The 27,996-nt window shown below is 32.7% G+C and overlaps 1 protein-coding gene across 3 annotated transcripts; it reads right to left on the bottom strand.

Moving 5' to 3' along the window:
* Positions 1–36: 36 nt before the first annotated feature.
* LOC139490494 (uncharacterized) lies at positions 37–27,969 on the bottom strand. Of its 3 annotated transcripts, none has more exons than XR_011656352.1 (12): positions 25,795–26,973; positions 25,159–25,284; positions 21,268–21,578; positions 13,589–13,833; positions 11,360–11,438; positions 8,961–9,101; positions 8,155–8,283; positions 6,854–7,146; positions 5,331–5,579; positions 3,121–3,206; positions 2,451–2,585; positions 37–570 (listed from the first exon to the last, which is right to left on the bottom strand). XR_011656352.1 is itself a non-coding variant. In XM_071277271.1 (12 exons), exons 6-11 carry the CDS (start codon positions 11,406–11,408, stop codon positions 3,144–3,146), a joined length of 924 nt encoding a protein of 307 aa, XP_071133372.1. In that variant the 5' UTR covers positions 11,409–11,438; positions 13,589–13,833; positions 21,268–21,578; positions 25,159–25,284; positions 25,795–25,922; positions 27,905–27,969; the 3' UTR covers positions 37–570; positions 3,121–3,143. The 3 variants fall into 3 exon arrangements, 2 of the variants coding, with proteins under 2 accessions (XP_071133372.1, XP_071133371.1); XM_071277271.1 differs by lacking the exon at positions 2,451–2,585 and adding an exon at positions 27,905–27,969 and having other exon boundaries at positions 25,795–25,922; XM_071277270.1 differs by lacking the exon at positions 2,451–2,585.
* Between the last annotated feature and the right edge of the window lie 27 nt (positions 27,970–27,996).

The raw sequence follows: 27,996 nt of genomic DNA, 5'->3' as shown, positions 1-27,996 counted from the left end.
TTTTTTGTTTGGAGCGACAGAATAAGCAACCCCATGTTAGATTAATACTTTATTCAATTTAAAAGACATATTTACACCAACAAAAAATACTGAAAGTTATTTCTTACACAAATTACCAAATTCAATAAAAAAAAAAATGGACGTATTAGCCAAAAAACTAATAGTCAATGTTTAAAATTAAAAAAGAACTTTCTATTTAAATTTGAAATCTATACCAGTCTACGCATACGTTATACATTGAGAATATATATGTATATAGAAACATAATAATTAACTACTTGGTATCAAAAAGATTAAGTAAACAAAATTGCAGAGGAGACACACACACATCTGCATTCAGACACTGACCAATCTAGGAAGGTCATTGATTGTAAACAATTCATTTTTGATGACAAAAATGTAATGTTGAAAAGACTCCTAACATTACAAAGTTGTTTTAAAATATAAAAATAGTACAGGATATAAATTGCAAAATGCGGTTACATTTTATACTTCGCATAAGCTTCCTCTCCACTATAAGTAAAGGTGAACTTGTACTGGTAGAGTGTCCAAGTTGCATTTCAGTCAAACCTGGTAAATAAAAGAATAAATTGTTTTACGGGACAGATTATTTATGGACAGCTTATAGAATATGGTTACAAATTTACTGTTTGGTTATTTTGTAATGCTATGATAGTTTCATAACAGTCCTTAAAAATTCTCTTTTTTTTTTATATAAGAAGGTATAAAGGGCGAATCAACAATCATTAAGATATTTGATTTTAGCATACAGTTAAATGTTTAAACTTTAAGTTCATGTAGAAAATATAGTTGTAAAATAGATTATTACAATACTCAAAGAAAATGCTTATATATAAAGAACTGACACCGAATATATAAGGCAACGAAATTAGTATATTGAATAGTCTTTATTAGCAAGTTCTTGATAATTCTTAAAAAACCCTTTAATTCATTTATTGAGAGGGCTTACATAGGCTTGGTCTATTGCCAAATCCAATTCAATTTATTTATATTGCAACTAGTTGTGTGTTTATTTCTTAATAAAGTAACACAGCTATATTTTGTATAATGTTAATTTCATCATGGAACACTTTCTCTACAATCAGGGATCCATTAAGGGATGAAATAAGTTGACATTTGTGCTACGATTTAAAAATCTATCAATGTTTTAATTTTAAAGTTACAGTATAAAACAATTTTAGGTCATGTCATCAAAATATAAACTTTTTTGTATTCTGCGCAAAACTGGGAAGAGCTCGGGAGAACCTTGCCATTCCCCAGTTTCTGGGCATCATACACAAAAAGTTATATTTTTCTGACATTGACCTAATATTGTATATTTATTTGAACAAAATCGTGTTTAAACCAATGGTAAACACTGCGTGTTTATGCATGTAAGAAATACATCTGCACCAGAAGGGAAATAAGAGAAAGGAGGTGCCGACAACTGTCTCTGGAATAGCCTTTACTAGTTAAGATAAAAAACAAAGTTTGGAAAGTAAAACAGTAAATGAAATATAAAGAGATGTGGTATATTTGCCGATAAGACAACTATCCATTCAAGTTCAAATGAGGTGGATGTAAGCAAACAAAGTGAACCACATGACCTTCACCAATGAGAAAAGCCCATAACGGATAGTCTAATAAAAGAGGGCCCGACATTTAAAACATTATGAAACAATTCTAATGAGAACACTGACGGCATAATTTTAACAGATCAATTTATGAAAAACAAAAGTGGCAGATAGGAACCAACGACAACCACTGAACTACGGGCTTCTGACTTGCAGCAGGCATTTATAACACGTGGCGGGGTTAAACATGTTAGTGAGAGCACACAACACCCCTTTCCTCGGATAGTGGTGTTACAGAACAGCATTAGAACAAACTATAAAAATCAGCTCAAATCTGCTTACCTTATCAGATCATTACCAAGCAGAAAAATCCAGACCAGACATGACCGGGTATTTATACATTCTTTACAACAAATAGACACATAAAAGATCTGGGAGTAGTCACAGTTACTGGCAGCTAGTTAAAAGCCAATAACAACTAATAAAAGAAATCATGTATCAATTAATACACATTAAACATCCAATGGATTTACTGTAAAGACGTCATTAACAGTCATAAAAAACACGACCTTGAGCAATGCCAAAATATACATATCAACAGATTGTAGTACCGTGAAAGTATGTATGTGTATAAAATACTATTTAGCATAGTTCTAATTTACGGATAACAAAATCGATAGTTTTACCAATAACAACAATATTCAAAGGTCTGAAATTTAAGGATGGGAATATTCGATGTGGGAATATTTTTGAAGTGAACTAGCCCGATATAAGCGTTTGAGAGAGGTAAATATAAAAATAAACTACACCAGATAAATATCAAAGTTTTGAAAGTAGACATTATAATGCTTATATGATTTGCATATCTATACATACTTGAATGGGATTTCAATATCTGTAAACAGTTGTTGCTATAGTTGACACTTCGATAACCCATGTTGCCTTAACTACTTTCATAACATTCACCGTGCTCTATTTATGCGCACTATACATGCATGGAATCTAGAGATTCTAAGCAAAGTGAGATTTAAAAAAAATAATACACAACTGTATTTTTTTAATGCATGAAATAATGCATTAATTAAGCCTGTAACATGTTTGAATTTAAATTAAAAAATAATATTCCGCGAAATATGATGAATGATGTTGGCGCTTTAATGTCATGGCAGAACATGACTTCATGCGATTGAAAACTCTCATGCTGAATATCATTCTCTAACTTGTACGCTTCAAATTCAGATAAAATCATATTAAAATGAAGTTTTTGAGGCAGGTGCTTTTTCATTCCATATTCTATTGCGTGAATCGAACATTTATGAATTTCAGAAATTCAATATGGCGGATCACTACATAGAAACGAAATTACACTTACGCATTAGATTGCAAATAGTGGCCTGGTAGCTTTGAAATTACATAACTTGAAAGCAAACTGCAAATATCTAAGGCATTGAATTTGACAAATTATGACAGTAATAAGCTGTGTAGTGTATAGGATATAATACAGCCAAAACCATGTACATTTTTTTTTCAAATTAGAAGATCTCACCTTGGTCTTGTAAGAGTAACTTGTTACAGTGGTGGTGGTGGTAGTGGTGGTGTTGGCGATTCGCAGCTAAGCTGTGACGCATCGTACTGGAATGAAAATGAAAATTTTGAACACACACGATATTGTAATAATTACATTAAATGTATGTTTCACTATAATACGTTATTCTGATTGGCTAACTGTACGTCACGTGTTATTCCTTAAGCAGTTGTATCACACAATAAAACTTTTCATTCATGATGACACGAGGTCCCACAATAAAGTGCACAGGTAAATGAAATAAATACTTGATAAAAGACGTGTTTTCATGATCCTATAGGTAAAAATGTAATTATAAGTATTGAATGCTTTTTTTTGTAACTTTATAGGGTTGTAAAAGCGTTGACCGTGCGCACATTTTTAGTATGAAGCGCTTCCGCGCTTCATACAAAATGTACTTCGGTCAATGCTTTTACACCCCAATAAATTTACAAAAAAGAGCATTTAATTCTTAAATGTTATAAATTTTACCACATCGCTTAATGGCTACAGTGCTCTGACGTCTATAGGCAACTCAAACTATACAAATAATTCTAACATGTAGTTTTATTTTAATCTGAACTGACTTGTACGATTTCTTCCATTTTTATAGATACGCACTGATAATAATATTCCACTTTATTTCATAGTTTTTCCTGGCTTGTTTTTTTGTGTTTGAGCAATGCCATGTATTTTTTAATTTCAGTGTTACATGTGATAGTCAAATTTTGAATATTAAAAGATGTTAAGCAGAAAATACTAAAAACTCTCAATGTCTGTACCATAAAAGTAAAAAGTAGAAAAAAAATTATACGAAATATACACGTTATAAAAATTATAGGCATTCATAAACAGAATGGAACAGGAACGATAATCCTTGTTTCGTAAATGTAGATTATAGAACAAGGTCATTTGTTGAAGAACCGTCATAAAACAGATCATCGTCAAATATATTAAATGTCCTTATGGCAATTATTAAGTGTGATTGAACGATCTCAATAAAGTAAAAAATAATTGGGGAAAAGGACCTCAAATTATGTTGAATTTCATTGAACGACGAATCACATTAGTTTTGTCAATTTCGTTTATTTCTTATCCAGTTTTCGCCATGTATTGTCAGTCTCAAACTTGTTAAAGAGTCGCTAAAATATTTTTTTTTTCTTCAAAATGTTAACTAGTGAAGGATTTACCAAAAAAATGCAATATTACTATTAATCATAAAACAATTGTTGGTTGATTATTTTCACGTTTCTGCGTTTAATATTCCTACGTTTTATTCATTACTTGTCATTTTTTACTCGTTTTGTTAAAAGCACAATGTAATTATCCGGACTTTTCTCAACTTAAAAAAACCCAAACGTTTTACGTTTTTCTCTTTCGATATTAAATCGACAAAAATGCTCGAATTTTTATTATATGCAAAAAGGTTATATTTTTACGCTTTCGATTTCATAATTTCAAAAGCAAAACTCAATATGCTGAGATGGAGTATTTATTTTGGTGCTTTGAATTTTGGTCTTAACAACAAACTTTGAGGTATTTTGACATAAAAATTACCCAAATATGATGTTTCTTTCATTGTTGAAATAAAAGGCAAAAAATAAACTTTGATCTCGTTTCTTTCATCTCTCATTTATTCAAAATATATTTTATTCCCTTTTTTGCATTTACATCGACATCGTACCTTTTGTATATATAAAACATATAACGGAATAGTTACGATATTTTTTAATTAATCTTTCAATTTTCAGGTTAAGCTAGCTATAAAACCATGTTCAAGCCACCATTTTCTATATTTGGAAACGCCTGTACCAAGTCAGGAGTATGACAATTGTTATCCATTTATTTGAAGTGTTTCAGCTTTTGATTTTGCAATTTGATAAGGGAATTTGCCTTTTGAATTTTCCCGGAGTTCCGTATTTTAGTGACTTTACTTTTTTTTCTGATTTTAATTTGTAAGCCAAGATAATCAAAAGATATTGATAGATCGAAATTTGTAGGTATTATCTCGATAAAGATTACGGATGTTAACAGTGTTGAAGAGTTAAACAGGTAAGGACTATCCGAATATACTAAATTATAAATATAACAAATAGATAACTCAAAATTAAGGAATATAGTGACCAATATTTATTCAATTAAGTAAGAACGAAAATCATATTTTGAATTTATGATCGAGCATTTTATCTTACCGTATAATCTCTGGTTAAAACCTGAAGTGGGGATCCTCCAACTTCAAGTATTATCCGTGGTGTAGTTTTCGACCATATTTCAAGATATCTGGTATATGACGTTATAGGTCCAAACTCATTCGATAATTTGATCAAATCAGGCACGTAATCATTAAAAAAAAAGTATCCTATATCGAATCGTTGTGTTGCTTCAAAACTACATTTTGATGATGAATTCTTTTCAACTGTTTTATTGATAGAGCGAAATCCCTATAAAACAAAATAGAAAAAAAATATTTGTTAATACGTAGATGCTATATTAATTTGTTTGTATGAAGTTGGGTTCTTTTTTTATCCGAGCTTCACTAGTGGGTTTTTGAAGATGACACAGGAAAGTTGTCATTTTGGGTCCATTTATAGCTGACTATGCGGTATGGGCTGTACTCATTGTTGAAGGTACCTATAGTTGTTAACTTCTGTGTCGTTTTAGTCTCTTGTGAAGAGTTGTCTCATTGGCAATCATACCACATCTTCTTTTTTATACATAAGTTTTATCCTGGTACCTATGATTTTTCAGTTCCTCATTGTTCTACGATCAGTCTTAAATGCGGCGCTTTAACCATATTTTTCATAAATAATTACATTCTGTAATATAAACATGTAATTAACCAAATGTGTCACTGTTCAGAGTTTAATTTATTAACAATAACGGTACCAATTTTAACATTGCCATAAAAGTGCGAAGTTTGGCTAGCCATAAAACCAGGTTCAACCCACCATTTCGTTCTTAAAATGTCCTGTACCAACTCAGTAAAATGGCAGTTGTTATCTTATAGTTCGATTATGTGTGTGTGTGTGTGTGTGTGTGTGTGTTGCATTGTCGTTTGTTTTTTGTTGCACTTAAGTGTCTCTGCTGTTGACAGTAATAAAGTCCAGTTTTTCATTTTTAACAGCACTGGATTAATACAACTGCTTCTGGACTAATAGCCACCTCAGATATCCTCAGCTCAGTAGACAATTCTTCAGGAATGGACATAATTTATAACAAACTTTTGTAAACTGGTCCGTCTATAAGTCAAAAAATATTCAGAAAAAAATGTTTCAACTGCTACAGGCAAATTGACCTTACATAAATTAAGTTATTTTTTAAGTCATTTTTGTTTCTTTATCAATTGAAATGTTATGGTTTTAAAACATCATTAGTTTTCAAACATTTGGCTTTACCCGTACCTAAAAGGTAAATTAAAAAAAGTAAGTTTGATGCATTAAATGTATAAAGTGTTCAATGTATTGATTTTGTCTTTGGTATCATGTAAGTGGCAATTTACGAATTATGATTTTGAGAGTCCCTTTGTATTTTCATTTTTCTTTCTAGGAATTTCACTATCAATGTATTTATAGCCATAGTTTAATTTATAAAGAAAACAATAATGTAACCAATTTTGCGTATTCTTAAATGCAGATACCACTTCACGAGCAGGTTACCCGTATACGTTTTTTCTTGTAAACATATTCTAACTGACTTAAAGTCCTCTTTCACCTACCCCAATCAACACTTTGTACAATCCGACAGGGTTGTCTAATCGCCAATGGACTGAAGAGCCCGAGTACGATATCAGAACGAGTATTATGGGTTTACTGACAGGACCACGTGGTTTAACGGAAACCTCATAGACCTCGTCGATTCCAAAAATGCTGATAACATGTAATTCATAAATGGAGTTGTCATTCGTTGTGCAGCTTTCAAGTTGATTGTGATTTGAATATGCATCTGAAGGATCTTTGTATCCGAGTGCTGTTTGAGGTTCCTCCCGTATTACACAGTTTCCAACTTTACCTATTTAGAAATAGACAAATATCAAATAAATGAATTTTTGCGTTAATTTAAAGTTTCATTTAAAGTTGGGTTCAAATACAATAAATCAAGTGTTTATCGTTTCTTATATATCTTAAAGTTTGTTTACTAGTAACTGTTTTTTTAGTAATTTTTACATAATGGTTTCATCCTTTTTATACACACAATTGTTGCATTATTGTTGTTTCGAAAAGTAAAGTATTTTATTATACATGTTATTATACCAATTTTTGTTATGTGTAGCAACTTTTCAGCATATCCTGCATAAGGAGTATGTAATTTTAAGTAGGTACGTTATTCAAAACTGTCATTTCTTATCTTGATTTCCTTGATAGAAGGTTGCGTCTCACAAGAAAGGTGTTGAAATCATCCCTTCGAAATGTATGCGGACGCCATCACCAGTTGCTTGACTGTTATATAAAATCTCTTTCACAGATGACGATAATTATTTTCCAACTGTTAAACCTACAATCCTACCTCTTTTCCCCCTCTAAGGAGTTATACCAAATTAGACATTCTACCAGTAAACTAACCAAATGGTCGAATATAGCATGTTTATAAGTTGGGACGCAAGATTCGATTGTCTTCACTTGCTATTTATCAGTGACGCTTGCCTTCAAACAGTTTATGTGTTAAGTCAAATACATTCGTGTTCATCGAAAACCGCAGATTTCGATAAAAGAGGGACGAAAGCTACCAAAGGGACAGTCAAACTCATAAATCTAAAACAAACTGACAACGCCATGGCTAAAAATGAAATACAAAAGGCTTTTGTTATTTTGCTTTATTTGAAAACCCCTACGTAAGTGTTTGGAATTATTCGACATTTTATCACGATATTATATATATTTGATATGTCATGTCAACAAGAAAGTTCTAATAACTGGACTGATGATATGCTCTGGGACGAAATGTTTTTCTTAAGTCAGAACCCCAAACAGTGATTGAATTATTAGAAATAGTATTGCAAATTTTCCAATTAGAACTTACCGAAACAATTATACTTGTTATATTCATCTCCAAGCGAGCATCGACAGACATTGTTTTTGCATTCAAAGTATAAACTCCATCTTGTTTGTCTATGACAATCGTAAGTTGTATTGCAGCTTAGATCTACACCTGTAAAATGTAACTTTTTTTTTTATCTGAGCGTCACTGATGACTCTTATGTAGACGAAACGCGCGTCTGGCGTATCAAATTATAATCCTGGTGCCTTTGATAACTATTTAAATTGATAAAACAGTTGGGCATCATGATTGAACTACTAAGAGCTACATTCTAATACTATTTGTGGCACAGCGAACATCCATGTCTAAACTGTTTGCATATACAAAGAAGTCCTTATCATTTACATATTTAGATATTCATGTTCAACCTTTACAATTCTTGTATAAGTGACTGTTTTAATCTGTTCAAAATAAAACATCTTCTCTGCAATTGATTGCTTTATTCGCTGCAAGCCTACATTTTCGTTTTATCTGCCTTGCAAATAAATTTATTGTTGCAGTCAGCATGGTCATGGTATAATGTCTGACATAAATGTAAGAATGTTTACAACGAAACAAAAGATCACAAATGTAAAATGCTTTCCTTCATAAGGTGTTGTTACACATTACTAACTATGAATTAGGCTGATAGAATTTAATTTCTTTAAATGTTATTGAAAATTGAATACACCCACAATCAATTAGGTTGTGGGTTTCAATATATACACATGCTGCGGGTTTAAGTTAAGTTGTTGTTTTTTCTGAAATCCGTAGTCTACTAACTAAGAACAAAAAATGATTTCAAATACCTGGACAGTACTGAGTGTTGCAATACTGCTCTTCATACTCAATATTTTGATTTGTATTGTTATATCTGCAACGACTTTGTATTCCAATATCACAGGTTTTTGTGCATGATGACCATTGAGTCCAAGAATCTGTTTGGACACCTGTCCCACAAATAAATAAACACATTAAAGGTTCTTCTGAAGATGAAAAAATTTAATTGTTTCATTAATTAATTAATTAATTAATGATAAATTTAAAACCCGAATGAGTTACAAAAAGCGCTCTTAACAAAAATTAATTTCATTTTGACAATAATATCAGCCCTTTAACTAATAACATTTCTCAACATTAAAGCTGTGTGAACTTATTAATTATTCCAGAGTCAAAGACATAAGTAACAAATAAATAATATGTACGAAAAATGTGGAATTTATTATAATTTTGCTGCTACTATATTTTTTTTTATAAATCTTGTCAATGCTGAAGAAATGACTTCTGAGCTGATGATTACCGCGAGATTTCATAATTCTGGCATCGGTCAAATACACGAAATTACACCTAATAAATTAGGTGCGTCCACGCATTTTCCTGGGTTGACGTTCATCAGCAACGCTCCAACCTAAACATATGAAAGCTAAGGGTGTCAAATATGACATGCATGTTCATGAGAATAAACGAAAAATTGATACAGTAAACAGCGCCTGCAACAGCGAGTAGCCAGTGATAAAGGCGCTAATTTGAAGTTAAAAAAAATAGAATGTATAAAGCCTCGTTCACACCTTACCGGATAGCACGAACGGACGCCTAACGGATGAAAATAAAAGTTTTCCGTTGACAAAATTGTTATCCGTTGGGAGTCCGTTGATGTACTGACCGAATAAAACGGACGTTTAAGGTGTAACACCACTAATTCAGGCCCGGCCAGAAAGCACATACCAGAAAGTAGTACATATTTAACACAAAATAGTTCCTACGCATGAGTGTAACTTTCAAAATATGAAGAATATTTAGGTATTTTTGGTATCGAATGAAAGCTGAAGGACTGGTGATCATTGTAAAACACTTTTGGACTTTTGATTTTGAATGTTAAAAAAAATGCACCAAATTTTAAAAAGAGGGTACATTTTGTCTGTTTGTCAGATCTGAAGTACCTGTTTTGGTACATCCAAAGTTCCGGGAACCAGTTCTTTCTTATATGCAATTAAAGGTATGTTGATTTTTTCAGTACAAGACACCATAAAGTGTTGCTTTGAAATGCAATGATTGCCACTTTATTTGAACTTAAAACAAAAGAGGTGTGCCTACTTGAAACGGAGGAATTTAACATAGAAAGCAATGGGACCATGAATTAGTGGTGTACTTCCTTAAAGGATGCATAACGGAAACACACCGGATATGCAACGTACGAGAAACGGACACGTACCGGACAGAACGGATGTCTAACGTACATCCAACGGACGAGTACCGCATAAAACGGACACCTAACGGAAGCGTACCGGATAAAACGGATAAACAAGGTATACGGAAAAATCAAAGGCGACAATAATAATACATATAATCGAATAAATATTCAAAATGTTTCTGTGTAACTGGTTTTGGTTTGTTCTTCAAAAATTCCGCCAAAGGGCAGTGTCTGGCCTGAAAAAGAACTGATTGATTCAATGTGAAGGCGTGCCCATACTCTAAGATCGATTATGAATAATAAGATTTAATGAACCTTAAGAAATCTGACATACCAATAATTGGCATTTCTAAATTTTCAATTGGCATTTATCCGTTTCAGATCCGTTTTATCCGTTAAACGCCCGGTAGAGGTCCGTTGGTGAATTTATCTTCCAGACCTCCAACGGATGTATAACGGACACGTAACGGATACAAAACGGAAATGAAACGGACGAGTACCGTACAAAACGGACGCATAACGGACGTTCAACGGACATTTTATCCGTTGGACGTCCGTTCAAAGTTTTGAACATGCTCAAAATTTTCCACCGGACAGAACGGACGTCGACAGATAAAACGTACGCTTAACGGACATGGACGGACGTCTAACGGATAAGAACGGACGTCTAACGGACATGAACGGATTGAAAAAAGTTATCCGTTAGGCGTCCGTTCGAGCTATATGGTAAGGTGTGACCGAGGCTTAACAATTTGGCAAGGAGAAAGGAAGCCACATACGATATCAATACTCAGAGACTTGTTGGGTTCTCCAAGTGCAATGAACTTGGCTTTATAATCATAGCTTGATGCATCAGAATTAACGTCCCCATTCTGACAAGACGAGACTACGAATTATACACCAACACAGCCAAATATTAAAGACGCTCCACTTTTGCAAAGAAGTTTACTGTCGATCGAACAAAAGACCTAAAGAATTGACATAGTTCTATATCCCAGTGAACCGTTAGACACTTACCTGACGAAATAGCTGTAGGTTGGGGGTTCATCAATGGACAGTCCAGCATTCCTTCAGTACAATTGCTTGATAACTTGTACTATGGAATAAACAAGTTATTAATTTAAATTATGAAATAATGAATTAGATATCTCGATTTAGTCTTGAATTGTTTTTTTTCTTTAACCCTCTTGATGGGCAAGAAAATATGACTAGCTGGAGGTCTGTGACGCAAAACATGATCAACAATGACATAATTTGATATATAATGTAATGCCCCAATGAAGTTACACTGTGGACCTATTAAAGAGGATTTAATTTTCGGTATTTTATTTGAAAAGATACAACAATGATAAGAAGTTTGATAATTAAACAAATGGAAATGATTATGCTGGCAGCAAGAGGGTGAAACGATGTTTTAAAAACCATTCATTTTATTGTCGAAGTGAACAATTATTTTTCATGGATAAACTCATCATCAAAACATAACGAAAAATATGTACGCCAGACGCTCAGGGATATATGAATAATATATCTCTCCAGCTTGAGAGGCTTTGCGTTTTTCTTTTAGCTCTAATGCATTATTTGTTGTGTTATTCAGTTGACCATTAGTAACACATCTGTAGTTTGTTTTCAATTTGAATTTGCTTAGAAATGCAGGACCCCATGACTGTGGGGCGTGCATGAGTAGATCACTGTCAAATTTAACTGAGTGTGTATATAGGTTACGAAAGTAGTTTCGGTGTCATAGTCTATCTAAGTCTTAACCAAGGACAAAGTTATAATTACCAATCTGATTCAAGTATTTTTAGATATAGATATAGGAAGATGTGGTATGAGTGCCAATGAGACAACTCTCCATCCAAATTACAATTTATAAAAGTAAACCATTATAGGTCAATGTACGGCATTCAACACGGAGGCTTGGCTCACACAGAACAACAAGCTATAAAGGGCCTCAAAATTACTCATGTACAACCATTCAAACGGGAAAACCAACGGTCTATATATATAAAAAAACGAGAAACGAGAAACACGTCTAAATAACATAAACAAACGACAACTACTGTAAATCAGATTCCTGACTTAGGACAGGTGCCAACATTTGCAGAGGGATTAACCGTTTTAATGGTACAAAACCTTCTGCCTTTTTCTGAAACAATATTATCACAACATCACAACATAGAAAAAACATACGATAAAATATGAATTGGAAAGCTTAAATCAATCAAAAAAACGTAAATTAATTCTCATATAAACTTTTAAAGCTAGTTTAACCCAGCAGCATGGGTTCAGAATGTTTTGGTCCTCAACTTCAACTTCGTATTCATTAGGCCTTTTTAACTATTATTGCTTCGTGCGTCACTGATGAGTCTTTTGTAGACAACACGCGCGTCTGGCGCAAATACAAAATTTCAATCCTGCTATCTATGATGAGTTTATTTACATTATGTCCTTTATGAATAGAAAGAGACGCTCAACATGATAAGGCAACTGGTCTCGTTTTTTTTTGGAATTAATTCGATTCTCTTAGAGTTTAGTTTGTTACCTTGACTTATTTATCGTGTATTTAATTTATGATCGATCTGTAATACAATACATGTTCCTATTTAAGATTAAAACAAATACTCGCTGCACGACATTAAGCTTTTTTAAGTTTGCGTCAATGTTTATTCAATTTCAGGACAAGTTGACAAGTTGGATGTTAAGAACATGCCACACTTTTTAACAGTCTATTGTTGAAGATCGTATATCAACATCATGATTTTATTTGCCTGTTTGAGAAGTTGGTTTGTAGATGATAAATGTACGCTTATAAAGATTTTATAGAAGCGACAAATTGATTGGTTGAAAAAATATGAGTTGACAGTTTATCTTTTTTGAATAGAAATATTCCCTTAAGGTGTGAGTAATTAATGACGGACAAATTTAAAAGAATTTCCTAGGTAATGTATATCTCAAACGTTCGAACCACAGAATTATTCGTAGTATCTAATATATTCGTTTTTTTGTACTTTGAATTTGTAAAATAAAAATAAAAAGATGTGGTATGAGTGTCTATGAGACAACTCTCCATCCAAGTCACAATGTGGTCTAAAAACTACGGCAATTATAGGTCAAAGTATGAATTTAACACGGAGCCTTAGCTCACATCGAAGTATTTATGGTATAAAGTGCCGAAATATGACGAGTGTAAAACAATTCAAACAGGAAAACCAGGGGTTTTATCTATATAAAAGAATCACTTACTGTGTATCCATGAGGTAAGACTTGAAGTGGGTTACCTCCAACGCTAAGTATTATTTTAAAAAGGTCTGATGCACCTCTATTAAACTGGTATGCAGTAACCGATGTTATATCCCGTAATCATCGTAAACAGATCTAAGCAGTTCTGATGTTTTGTGGTCCCTTCCATCTCCATTTTTTAAATTTACTTTATGAAATACTCGAAAATCACATTTTGATGACGATTTACTTTCAACTGTTGAAGATCCCTGTAATAAGTATGCATTTGAAAATATTTGTATTTTCCCGCGGTTCGTATAGTAAAGCGGGAAAATATTGTATTGTCGTTACGTTTTCATAAATATTCATAAGGCATGACAAAATTGACCAATCAGAAGTTGAATTTTGTCTTTCGATATATTGGTTTTTTTCAAGCGCTTCACTTTCTAGCCGTCGTTCAACATAGTAAGCTGCATGGACGCCGATATTCAACAAACTATACGTGCCGAAGTGCATAATGCTGTACAAAACACCCAAGAAAAGTTATTGGACAATATGACAACTTTACTAGAGTCTCGTTTAGACGGTTTCCAAAGAAGAATTCAGGAAAACCAGAAATCCTTGTCAGACACACAGATAGCCAAGATAGATGAAAATATGTCCGACACATATAAGTTCCGCAAAAGAGGTAATGAAGAGCAGTACAAACACAACCACAAAGTATTCGTGAAGATGAGGGAGGCCACAACCGAGATGGAAGCAGACAACATCAGTCAGACAAATGTTAACAACGCGAAACGGAAGATAACTGAAGGTATGGACATAATCAAGAACAGACAAAAGCTAATAAAATTAGCTGATTCGTCAGACGCAGGGTGGCGGGTAGTAGCTGAGTATATTGCTAATCCTTTGGCTGAGAATTCCGAGGACGAAAGAAAAATGTACAAAGCACAGTCACGGGCAGATACCAAGATGAAAAAAGAAAAACTGAAAAAACGTACAGACCAAAGGACAACTCCATACAACAAACCAACGACATCAAATTCTACGGGAAGTCAGTCGATACCTGTTAATGTCAGCAGTGGATTTGGAAGACCTGGGAGATGCTTTTATTGTCACGAGAGTGGGCATTGGATAAGGCAGTGTCCAAAAGCCACAACAGAACAAAAGAATAAGATAAGTATAAATAGTACTTACAATTTTAGTCGCATAGAATCGAGCGCACCTCTGTTATGTAAACAAATATCAGCTGATTTTAAATCAATGAAAAGTACACACACTAATGTATGTCAAGGTAACGGTACAGGTGTAGGGTATTTAAAAGAAAAGGTAGACTCGTGGAAAGAGATAGGTGCTACAATTTTCGTTGTTGATATAATAGAAAACGGGTATAAAATACCATTTAGCACAGTACCTCGAGAAACAGAATTAGAAAACAACAAAACTGCACGCGACAACTCTTATTTTGTCGCCGATGAGATAGAGAAACTTTTAGAAAAAGGTTGCATACGTCGAGTAAAAAGTAAACCTCACGTTGTCAATCCATTAACTGTAGCAAATAATAAAGGCTCAAAATTAAGATTGGTTTTAGATGCGAGGCATTTAAACCCACATATTGTAAAATTCAAACACAAGTATGAAGACGCAACAACTGCCAGACAGTTGTTTGAGAAGGGAAACTATGTATTTTCCTACGATTTAAAAAGTGCATATCACCACATAAAAATATGTCAAGCAGATACAACTTTTTTAGGTTTCAAATGGGCAAATGAATACTATGAGTATAATGTTTTGCCATTCGGGTTATCCTCTAGTGGGTATATATTTAGCAAAGTAATGAGAGAGATCGTTAAACATTGGAGAGGTAGAGGCATAAAAATCGTTATGTATTTGGACGATGGCCTAGGTGGAGGTAACAGTTTTGATAGTGCTTTAGAATCAAGTGAAACAATCAAATCCGATTTAGAAAGGTTTGGATTTGTTTTGGCACATGAGAAATGCAACTGGTTGCCAGTTCAAACGTTGGAATGGTTAGGTTTTTTATGGGACATGTCGGAAGGGGTTTTAAGACTCACAGAGAAACGCATAACTAAATTGAAAGGCACTTTGGTTATTTTCATTTACCAGTTTAGAAGTGGTATTAGGCTATTCAGAGTAAAATTTGTGGCCAGTATTGTAGGCCAAATCATATCTATGCAGGCAGTATTAGGTGATCAGGCACGATTAAGAACTAGATATTTATATGAATCTATATTGTATAGAGCAAGTTGGAATGCTAAAGTACTAGTTAGTACAGAAGCACTTAAAGAGTGCACATTTTGGCTACAAAATATATGTAGTTTAAACGAGACAGGATCTCAATTGTGTCAGTTGACATTTAATGAAGATCAAGATTATCACTTGTTCTGTGATGCATCTGGCAAGGGTTTTGGCGGTCATTTGACCGCAGGTTCAAAGGACGAACCGTTGGAAATGTTTGGAAGTTGGTCAGTAAATGAACAAAACAAAAGCTCAACTTGGCGAGAGCTAGTAGCAGTAAAGAGAGTATTACACAATTTTACAAATTTAATAAAGGATAAAATCATTAGGGTATACACAGATAACAAAAACGTAACGCACATACTCAGAGTCGGAAGTCGAAAAGCATCACTACATGAAAATGTGATGCAAATACATGAAATTTGTAAGAATCAATCAATTAAATTAAGTTCTGTTTGGATTCCACGTGAACAAAACACACACGCTGACATGTTAAGTAGACGGTCAGATTGTGATGATTGGGAGGTACAGGACGAAATATTTACATATCTAGATCACTTGTGGGGTCCGCACAACGCCGATAGGTTTGCACATGACTACAACACCAAGTGTAAGCATTTCAATTCAAAATATTGGTGTCCAGGAACATCAGGTATTGACGCTTTCACAGTTGATTGGAAAGGTAAAAATAATTGGCTTGTACCACCACCAAATTTGATTCCTAAAGTGTTAAACAAATTAAAACAAGAAAAATGCAATGCTACTTTAGTTATACCAGAGTGGACCTCTGCACCGTACTGGCCTATGTTAATAGATGAGAAAGGGAACATGAAAGTTTTCATAGTTGCACACATTTTCTTTCAGGGAGAAAACTTGACCAAGGAAGGCCGCGGTCAAAGCGGAATATTTGGACAACAATTTCTGAAATTTAGATTGATTGGTTTAAGACTACAATTTTAGATCAAAATATTTATGATTATTCTTTTTTTAACAGGGACAAAATTAGATCGTACAGTAAAGGAGGCCATTAGAAATAGCGGCATCGATGGTGACAGTTATCTTTATGGGCTTTATCCAAAAATGTGCGAACTTTTAATAAACAGCAGAAGTGACAACACAGTCAAATCTTATTTTAATGCTTTTAAAAGATGGGAACGTTTCATATCTCTCCATGGACAAGTTGCTCTACCAGCTCAACCAGTGCACGTCGCACTTTACCTTACAGACTTAGTTAACAACGGTTCCACTTATCATCCGGTGTATAATGCAATATATGGTATAAAATGGGCACACGAAATCAACAGTTTAAAAGATCCTACCACGAACACTTTTGTTACTTCAATACTGGAAGCGTCTAAAAGAGTTGCGCCAAAGAAGACTAGCAAGAAAGATCCAGTAACTACAGACGTTTTGATAGAACTTTGTGATAATTTTAAAGATTGTTCTGATCTACTTGTGTTAAGAGATTTGACTATGATGCTACTTTGTTTTGCAGGTTTCCTTAGATACGATGATCTTAGTTCTTTGCGTTTCCTTGACATTGATATACAAGATTCTTTTCTGATTTTACATATAACTAAGAGCAAAACTGACCAATACAGGCAAAGCAATGAGGTTATAATAGCAAAAGGTTCTACAATCGCATGTCCCTATAATATGTTAGTTAAATACACACGTTTGGCTGGTTTTAGTAGTCATGAGAATAAATTTTTATTTCGTCCTATCTACAGGTCAGGAGAGTTGTGTAAATTGATAAATAAGGATAAGAAACTCAGTTACACGGCGGCTAGGGAGTGTCTTCTTAAGAGAATTAGAATTATTCGTCCTGGTTGTAACATAGGTCTGCACTCGTTCAGATCAGGTGGTGCCACAGTGGCTGCTAACGCAGACGTTAGCGACAGGTGTTTGAAAAAACACGGCAGATGGAAATCTGACTCGAGTAAAGATGGTTATATCGTAGACTCCATAGAAAAACGTTTAAAAATTTCTCAAGTTTTAGGTTTATAGTTTCATATTTGGGATCGTGTACCCTTTCTTTGTATATTTCTATCACGTTCGACGGGCTGTCGGCAAATTTATATTTGTGTTTTAGTTATATTTAGTCATGGAGTAGAGGTAATACTTGTATTTTCCCGCGGTTCGTATAGTAAAGCGGGAAAATATTGTATTGTCGTTACGTTTTCATAAATATTCATAAGGCATGACAAAATTGACCAATCAGAAGTTGAATTTTGTCTTTCGATATATTGTTTTTTTTCAAGCGCTTCACTTTCTAGCCGTCGTTCAACATAGTAAGCTCCTTTATCTTTAATTGCTGATTGCAATTAAAGTTGTTTTTTCTGATTTTGTATTTGTATATGTATTTGCTAATTAAAGGTGTGGTCCGCCACTTTTATCCGGAGATAGGCTCGAGCATTGGCACGGATACAGGTTTCCATTCATATTCATATATCATGTGAACGATTGTTGGTTTTTCCTGGACGGCCTTGACTATCTATGAAGGGTAACATTCAGAAATTTAAGCGAATACACTGTGGATACATTGATATTTGAAATATTGTATATATGTTTTAATATTTGTTAAAATGTGTACTGCTGGAAATTATTTGAGATACAAATTAAATACGGCGTCTATCACGTTCGACGGGCTGTCGGCAAATTTATATTTGTGTTTTAGTTATATTTAGTCATGGAGGAGAGGTAATACCGTTATTTTATCAGACCATGCGCTAAAGAAGCTAAGCGTGTGTTAATTATCCAGTCCATTTTCTTTTAAAATGATACAGGGAAGACACTTGATCCCTGCGGAAATATTCTAAAAATTTGGTTGAGTAGGTTGAAATGCCTGTATTGCTTTGTTGACAGTTTTTTTTTTTAACTTCAACATGCTACCTTTTCTCATTATTTACAATTAACATGTAAATTCATTTTATCATACAAAATCCTGGCAGTGAACCCAGTCGAAAAGGAATTGTGTTAAGCAAACCAACTCAACTATATCATACCAATCCATGACCAATAGCTCTGTTGATAAGTATTGGTGGTATGTAATGTTGAAATGCATACAATAAGTTAACATATTTTTGTGCACAAGTTTTAATTTCTACATAGATTTTTTAAAAGCTGGGTTTTGCTTTAAATATTTAATGACAAACATAAATGACAAATTCATATGCTTTTAAATTTCGTTTAATTTTCTATTTAAAATTTAAAAAAATCTTTTAAATTATGTTACATTATAACATACATCCAATTTTACCTGTTCGTATAATGGTCATATTGGTTATAGAAACACTAAATGGAAATTAACTTTAATAGGTGCAGATCTACTGTTGGGTATACTGTTTTAATTCATAGAGGAAAACATTTTTTTCTTAAAAAAGTATGTTATTTTAAAATAAATTATACAGAAAAAGGAAAAAAGTTAACAAAAAAAATGAAGTTCTATAAAACTTCAGTGGTGAATTTTTTTTCATTTCACAATTGAAATAATTACTTTTAAATCAAACAATTTTGAAATCTGCCACAGCCAAATATCAATGAAGAAAATAACAGAAACAGCACTTTCCATTTACCTTAAACTTAATTTCAAGGTCAATGAACCGAACGATATCTATTCAAATGATCCTCAGTCTCCTCTTTGTAAGAGAAATAATTTATATTCTGCTACAGCTTATTTTGAGAATTAGAGGGGATAAAACCCTGTTTAGTAAAATATATTTAGTCGATTCCTCATCAGTATTAAGCAAAAAAAAAAAAAAAAAATAGAATCTGACCTTGTCCCTATTTTCTTTTTGATGTACAAAGGACGTGAATTCAAAAGACCATAGGCATCTAACACTAATGATTTACAAGTTACTATTACATTTAACTTCTTTTGTATACAGAAGGGGAAATAGCTCATATAAGGAGTCTTCAGACCACTTCAATCAAACTTGTTCGTAAGATCCTGAGAATATAACAAGCAAAGTGGTGAAATAATTGTGACGTAATCTTAACCGATTGATCGGTCAGTTTCAAAAGCGCAATGACTGAACGATACCATATGCAATCAATCATGTTATGTACGTTGTTTAACATCTTGCAAAACCACTATACACCGAAAGACAATTGTGGCGGAAACATAACAGTAATATCAATATTTAGCACCAGATTCAATATAGCTCGATGTAGACAAATTAGAATAATCAACACATTCTAAATAGAACATTTACAAGAACTAGAACGTATTGAAGTGGGTCATCGGCATGTATTCCATCTGATAGACTTTTCTCATACTTTGCCAAAATGTAGTTTTTACCATGGTTTTTTTTTCCAAAAATATTATAAACACTAATGATCATTGTGGTATTTGACAGGCAATTATGCAAGACTTGTAGCTTACAACATTAGCTAGATCATTTATGAACTTTTTTCCTGAATCAAAAGAAAACTATGAAATGAAATTTTGAAATAAAATATAAGAAGATATGTTTTCTTTAGTTATCTTCCTTTATATGACTCAGTTCAAAAGTTAGTTCGACCTAGCACAACCATTTGGTATGTGTTTTAACCGTATAGATTATGCAATGAATAACTTAAATTCTATTCAAATAAACAATCTTACACACTATATGTTAATCTGCCTCAAAATTTGTCGGTTACAAAAGGACTAGATCAATTGCTTTTCATCTATTTTACAATTCGTGACTGAATGCAGTTAATCTACCTTATATAACTAGCCATGTGTTTAATTCCGTTTAAGGGAGTTCGCGGGTCTAAATCATTTATATAGGATTTCTCTATATTTTTCTATAAATGAACTTTATCTTATAGTTAATAGAAAAATTAAATAGAAAAGTGGGGTCAACGTTCATTTTCGCTCACAATCTGCCTTCGAAAGAAGCATACATTTTTGTAAAGGTGTTTTTTTCTGTTGAAGTAATAGGAGAAATAAAGTTATATAATATCGAAATAAAAAAAGGAAATTTATTACAGAACTCGCTCAAATTATACAATAATTTAGTTTAAGTACAGCTTATATGGAAATTATATTAAAAAATTTAGGTCACCGATGAGTTAAAAAAGATATTTCAATGTTAAAGCCAAAAAATGGCATTTTTCCACCAAAGGGAGATAATTTGGAACTTTTTCAATGATGTATACATTTTAAAAGTCATCTTGGGCCAACACGAATTGATTGTTTTGAATGATTTTTGTACCATATGATAAAATAACAACTACAAAAGGTAATAAATAAAATTTGTAATGAAAAACAAATGTTTAATTTTTTTCTGAAATTTTTATACCCTCGAGCCTCCTTAAGTCATAAAGTTCCACCTGTTCTTCATAAATTTTACTTTTCATTATGGCTGTAAAAAGTGAAGAATTATAACTCAATGAAAACAAAAATAAATTCATGGTAGAAAGCAGACCTTAATAAAAATTATATAAAAATATCTTACTCCAAACAACACTTTGTTAATTCCAACAGGCGTTTCGATCTTCCAGCTTTGTGTAGTATAAGGTGAATTGGTTGTCAATACGAGGATAATTGGCTTGACTACAGGACCTCGTGGTACAATGGATATTTCATTTGTATCCTTTTTGTAAAAACTTCCCGGGAGGCTAACTACATGAACTTCATATTTCGGGTTGTCATTTGTTGTACAGCTGTAAAGGTCATATCTATTGTTCCTTGGATATTTAACAGAAGGATCTTTATATCTAATGGACGTTGGAGGGTTTTTCAGAATAGCACAGGTTCCTTTTTGGGCTGAAAATATATTGAAATTCATAAATATTTAAAAACATTATATTATAAAAAACGGAACACTAGTTTTAGATTTTCACATAAACAAACATACACACTAACAATATCAATATAAAACAAATAACAGAGAAAGATGCCCGAGGAACAGTCAAACTCATAGTCTCGAAAATGCACTGACAACGCCATGGCTAAAATAGAAAAAGACAAACAGACAAATAATAGTACACAAGACACAACCTAGAAACCAAAGACTAAGCAACATGAACCCAACCGAAAACTGGGGGTGGTATCAGGTACTCCGGCAGGGTAAGCAGATCCTGCTCCACATTTGGCACCCGTCGTGTTGCTCATGGTAATACAAACCCGGTAAATAGTTCAGTTTGGTAGGTCACATTCGTGAAAATGGAAGAGGATTGTAGTTACGAAATATGGAAAACATCAGATAACATCAGTGAAACGATTATATCATAACGGTCAACCAACTCGTGATGGCGTCCGTAAAATTTACGAAAGGATGATTTCAACTTCACCATTTTTAAATCTTGGTTTGATAGCTTCTTTGTGAGCAGCAACCCTTCTACCATTGAAAGTCGATAAGAAGAGGGGCACAATTTGTTCCCATTGGAATGCCGACAATCTGTTGAACAACAAGTCATCTAAACGTTACAAATATGTTGTCAATCAATAAATCAAGCATCTTCATAATGTCATTTTCTTTTTTTTGTTTGAATCAGAGTGAATGCTTGTATTAACGTTGGACATTCTTTTCTGAAACATACTCTTTCAGTTTGTCTTTTAGTTTGAAATGGGGAATACTTGTGTAAAGTGTAGAACAGTCAAATGTTTTAATATTATTGCAAGATGAAAGTGTCTTAGATTGTATGTACTCTTAAAGATCTTTGGAATTTGTTAGTATCCACAGCTGAATCACGCCACCTCTAGAATAGGCAGTTTCACAATAACTTTGAAGCCTGGCTTTGATTGCTGATAAATTATATGTTAATAATTTAGAAAAATGTTTTGTTGAGCATTTAGAAGACACAACAATATACTGTTCTTTCTAAAGACACTTATATAGGCTAGGTATCTAATACAGTAATGGAAGATCCAGTTCTTCATCTTTGGTTGAAATCCCGAAGGAACATAGAACAGACCTATGCTTATCCAGTATTTCCTCTTTGGTAATAAGGGGATCAGTATGCGTCAATAAATCAAGATGGATCATATTTACATAGATTGAAGTTTCCTACACATACTTAAGAGTAAGGATCAGTGTAATATTTTCAAGATACAAGTCATACACAATTAACTTCTTTTATTAAGATTATTCATTAAAAAAACCTTGAATAAAAATGAATAGACGAAAGAAAAATATGAGATAATTGGTTTTATAATAAGATGGAAGAAAAAGAAAGAAACAAATAGAGTCACCTAACTTCTTGCTACAAGTATAAATGAAAATTTACTTCAACATTCCTTTATGAAATTTTACTAAAAGAGTCATTTCCCCTTGTATGGCTTGTTGAATAGAAAAACAAATCCTATTTGTTTTATTTATTAAAACAATCTAAATAATATTAGTTACATAGTATGTTAGTGACTAATACGATATATACGGGTTCAGTAAATTCCATATGGGATGAGAACGACCATGTATATATCGTATTAGGTCACCAGCACACTATGTAACGAATTTTTCTTACCGGCTATCTTTATACTAGAGTTGTCTTGTTTGCAGTCATACCACATCTATCTATTTTTATATTAAAGTGTTTAAGTGTTCAATTTTAACAACCTACTTTCATTGGTCTGTACAAAAAAATGTCAACAATAACAATTTAATATCAACAACCTTGCTATAACAAGATTAAACAGAACTTCCAATAACTTTAAATAATCAAATAGTGCCAAAGCCATAACTCAACTACTAGCAGGGCATTGAAATAAACCAAGCCTCCCTACTAACCATATATGGAATATACACTGTTTCCGCGCGGACGCGTTTAACCAGTCATATTCCTAGAAATGTATAGGAGGTATGATGTTGCAATATACCACTTAATTATTTTTCTTTATTCATATAATCAGTATATCACATTTATTGCCAATCTGTCTCACAGCTTGCAGATTTAAGCAAAGAACTAGACTGCTACTGACTTTGCCGTAAAGGATTAGCTCATTGTTGCAGGAAAATCAAAAACTTAAAGACTTATTAACCTCATATGTTGTAAAACATCGTTATACGAGGAAGCTTTGTTCGTGTTTAAAAAATATCAAGACTAGTGTTTGTCCTCTTGGTTAGTTATTTTTGTAACATCTTTCCCTTGTTTGGTATACATTGCAAATATCTATAATTGTTGTAATTATATCTCTGCTGAAGCTAAACACAGATGGGTGTATAAAAATAAAGTTATATGCATGAACTTACTATTATTTACTTTGGTCAGTTATAAATGAGTTCTTAATAGGCCTAGGGTTCTAATTCATTTGGGTGGTTATGTACCTTAATTGATAATATTAGTTACACAGTGTGCAATTGTCCTAATACGAGAATTTATCGAGTCAATAAATTCCGTATTAGGACAATTGAACTCTGTGTAACGATTTATCCTGATTTTGTTATATTACATATTATTATATTCAAATTCAATATTAGGACAATATCAACCAAATATATTTTAGATTTTAATCTAAAACTTTGAAAAAAAAAATATAGGACTATTAAGCAACCCAAAATTATTATCTTTTATTAGGTCAATGGTATAAGGGAGATAATTGCAAATGACGTAATAAATAAGGAAGATAATTCCAATTGACGTAATAAAAATTGTACTGAAATTTATTAGGACAATATCAGCCAATCCAATCGCGAGAAATTACTCTAAATCAGGATAAGATCTCTTATCATGTTTTTTTTTATTATATTAATTATGATAAACAGCTACATGATAGCGACCAATCAACGAACGAAATCCGTTTTAGCCAGTTTAGAAGGAAGGCCAGGTCTCCCCTGAAGTCCCACGGTCATTATTGTTAACTGTAAATAGATACCCAACTAAGTCATGGTTTATGCTAATTAAATGTATTAGAACTATTTCGTATTTTGGTGGGCTACGTGTTGCTCTGAATTTTGTATTTTCATTTTTAATGTGAAATATTATATCATGTGTTAGTTGTTGCTACTTAAATTCTTTTGCCTTTGTTACTAGATTTATTTCACTTGACAGGGTTTAAGAAGATCGCTTATTAAAGACAAGTCCATTTATAGACTGGAGTTTTGAGATAAACTCATCAAGGAAGTGTCCAGTTATTCGTCCCATATCATACACTCAGTTCTTTTGTATATGCGTTTGGTGACACTAATAGGTGATTATAATTCAATAATAATTATAACGGCAATTATCCTTATCACATACATCTTCAAATAGACTGTTCTTATGCAAATTAAAATATAAGCTCCGCCCGATCAGTTGAAATAACATTGGTAATAGACTGTGTAAAATTTACATAAAGATATATAAACTAACAAAAGCAGATAGCATTTCTATAGATTGTAAATCTACTTCAAGATATATAGACTTACGAAAACAGCTAGCAACATTAAAACCCTCTCCCGCAGTACAAAGGCATGTATTATTTCGGCATTTAACCATGTTAACATTTCTGTAATAACCATTACAATCCCAAGAAGCGCGGCAGGTTTCTTCAACTGTAAAAAGAATGAACATATATCATAATAGGACTACAGAAAATGTAACAAACATTCAACCTGTAAACAAAGTCATCATCAATTCAAGGATTGAAATTTTGTAAGTTAAACGCGCGTTTCGTCTACAAAAGACTCATCAGTGACGCCCGAATATAAAAAAACTGAAAATGCCAAATACCGTACGATGTGAAGAGTATTGAGGGCTCAAAATTCACAAAAGGTTTCGGCAATTCAGCCAAGATAGTTTATTCTGGAGAAGAAAATCTTTAGTATTTCGAAAAAAATAATTTGTATAACAATGACGATATAAAAGATAAGTTAGTGAGTGTCGCTTGTTAGTGTGTATCACATTTCTCAGTACTAAGTAAACATGGAAATGTATTATCGAAAATCAAATGTATGTTTGAAATACATTCGCTTGTAATTGTAGGATAGTAGAGACGTAAAACGACATTTAAAATTGAAATTCGTGACCAATGATTTTCCATTAATGCCAGTTTTTGAACATACCTGTACATGGCTGTGTATTACAATATTGTGTTTCCGATTCTAAGACGTCACCAGTACTATTTAGTCTTTGTCTAATTTGTGTTCCTATTCCACATGTCTTCGTACATGAGCCCCATGATCCCCATATGCTAGCATCATTCATAAGAAAAAATAAACATTTTAAGTTAAAAAATGACCAATTAATCACAAAATAAAGACATCAATGTGTATAGGTTTGAATCAAGTTAATTTTATATCATATTTAAACTGTTTTCTTGTTATCGCACTGTCTCTAATTTGCTTTATAAATCTTTTTTTTGTGGAATATAAATCATCAGCTCAGTAGACAAAATTTCTGTACTGACATAAATTTTAGCAGATTATTTTCCAAATTTAACCTTTTATCTTTAAATTTATGATTTATAATGAAAATAAGGCTCCAAGTCCAGGTCTTAGTTGACATAAGATAGAATTGATTAATTCGGAAATATTTATGAATTTGAATTTCTGACGGACGAAAATGAAAGATTCGGGCGCGATTAATTTATTATTTGTTACTTTTTTTTTTTAAAGAAGTATTGATTTTGTTTTTAATTTTTATTTAGAAAAACTGAATAAGAACAAATTAAATATAGACAAAAATACAATTACAGCAGAACCAAATATATACAGTGCACACACATAAAACAAAGCATTGTAAGTTATGCTCATCTGTGATAGCAAATTTGGTTTCTTCCCTTGTAAAATTTGAACCCATGCATTTTGATTTTTGTCATTTGATAACGGACTTTCTGTTTTTAATTTTCCTCAGAATTTCGGCATTTTTGCTAATTTACTTCTTTTCTAGCATGTTGTCGTGCCCATACTGAATCATGCACCCTAGACCACTTGGTCAATTTCTATGACACAGCGTATGTGATTTGTAATCTTGGCACTGCATAACGCATGGATATCCGATTTACTGCTTGAAAATATAAGATTTTTTAAGTTGTTTTGAACAGATATATCATGTTATGGATTTGGGAAAAATACCCACTAGGCAAGGGAAATATGAATATTCCCAAAATACCCATCCATAACATGATATATCTGTTAAATTACACCGACCAAATTTTGATTTAAACTCTCTACAGGTAAACGATATATTTTTTTACTAGTAAGCTGTAATCCATAAACATGTTTATACATAATTTGGTGGATAAGCAGAGACTATTACAATACCGCGGAATTTATACATGTACTTATACGCGTTAGCTCTGTCTTTATGTAACGTCATATCCGAATAATAGTGGCAGAAGAGGCTCGCGAGTGTAAAAAAGTAATATCCAAGATGGCAAATACCACTGCATAGAGGGAAATATGTGGCGAATTCACCGGCAGTTGTTAAAATAATGCAAATTCGTTTGAATTGAGAAAAAATATTAGAATATGCACAAAATACACTGACTACAAACCAATCAAAATCCAGCATTCTTACATAAGATGTAATAAAATTGAAAAAAACTTCACATATCCATGGGACGAAGATCTAACTTTCTATAAGATATCGTATGGTTTCAACAATGAGAAAATCCCGTGCCATATAGTAGGATGAAAACAAATTGACCACAGCATGACAAAATGCAACAAGAGAAAACAAATGGCCTGAGTAATGCTAAAATTAATGAAAACATGAAAGCCAGCAGTCTACAAAACCTCTGATAATAGGTTCCTTTAATGGCACGGGATACCGGACATGATGTGGAATAAGCATTTTTATGTGCACTCACTCCTCTCCACATATAAGACAATGGTGTTGCAGTACAACAAAAGAACAATCTGCAAGAACTGAGCTGGAAAAAACTGACTCTTCCGATGTAAACGCGTTTTTATTGTTCATATATGTACATCAAGCTTTTAGTTGGATAACTCTCATGTTCTATTCGTATGGACGCTATATTCATGTCATCATTAATGTATCCCTTTGCATTCTTCAATTACAAATAAATATCAATCAATAGTAAGTTTTGTCAATATTTGTACAGCAACAACTTTTAATAGAGGTTGTCAACAAATTTCAGTAAAGCGTAAAAAAATTACGATTATTATAAAAAACATTAATTACTTACTATTTTCTCTAAAATCTACTTACATAAAACTATAACAACTCGTAAAACCCACATGTTTGGCGTGAAGTCAAAGTAGACTTTGAATGACAGTTTTGTTGAAACAACAATGTTTCAT

The sequence above is a fragment of the Mytilus edulis genome, chromosome 10 (genome assembly GCF_963676685.1).
Source record: "Mytilus edulis chromosome 10, xbMytEdul2.2, whole genome shotgun sequence".
NCBI lineage: Eukaryota > Metazoa > Mollusca > Bivalvia > Mytilida > Mytilidae > Mytilus > Mytilus edulis.
This window is presented reverse-complemented; position numbering and strand designations above follow the sequence as displayed.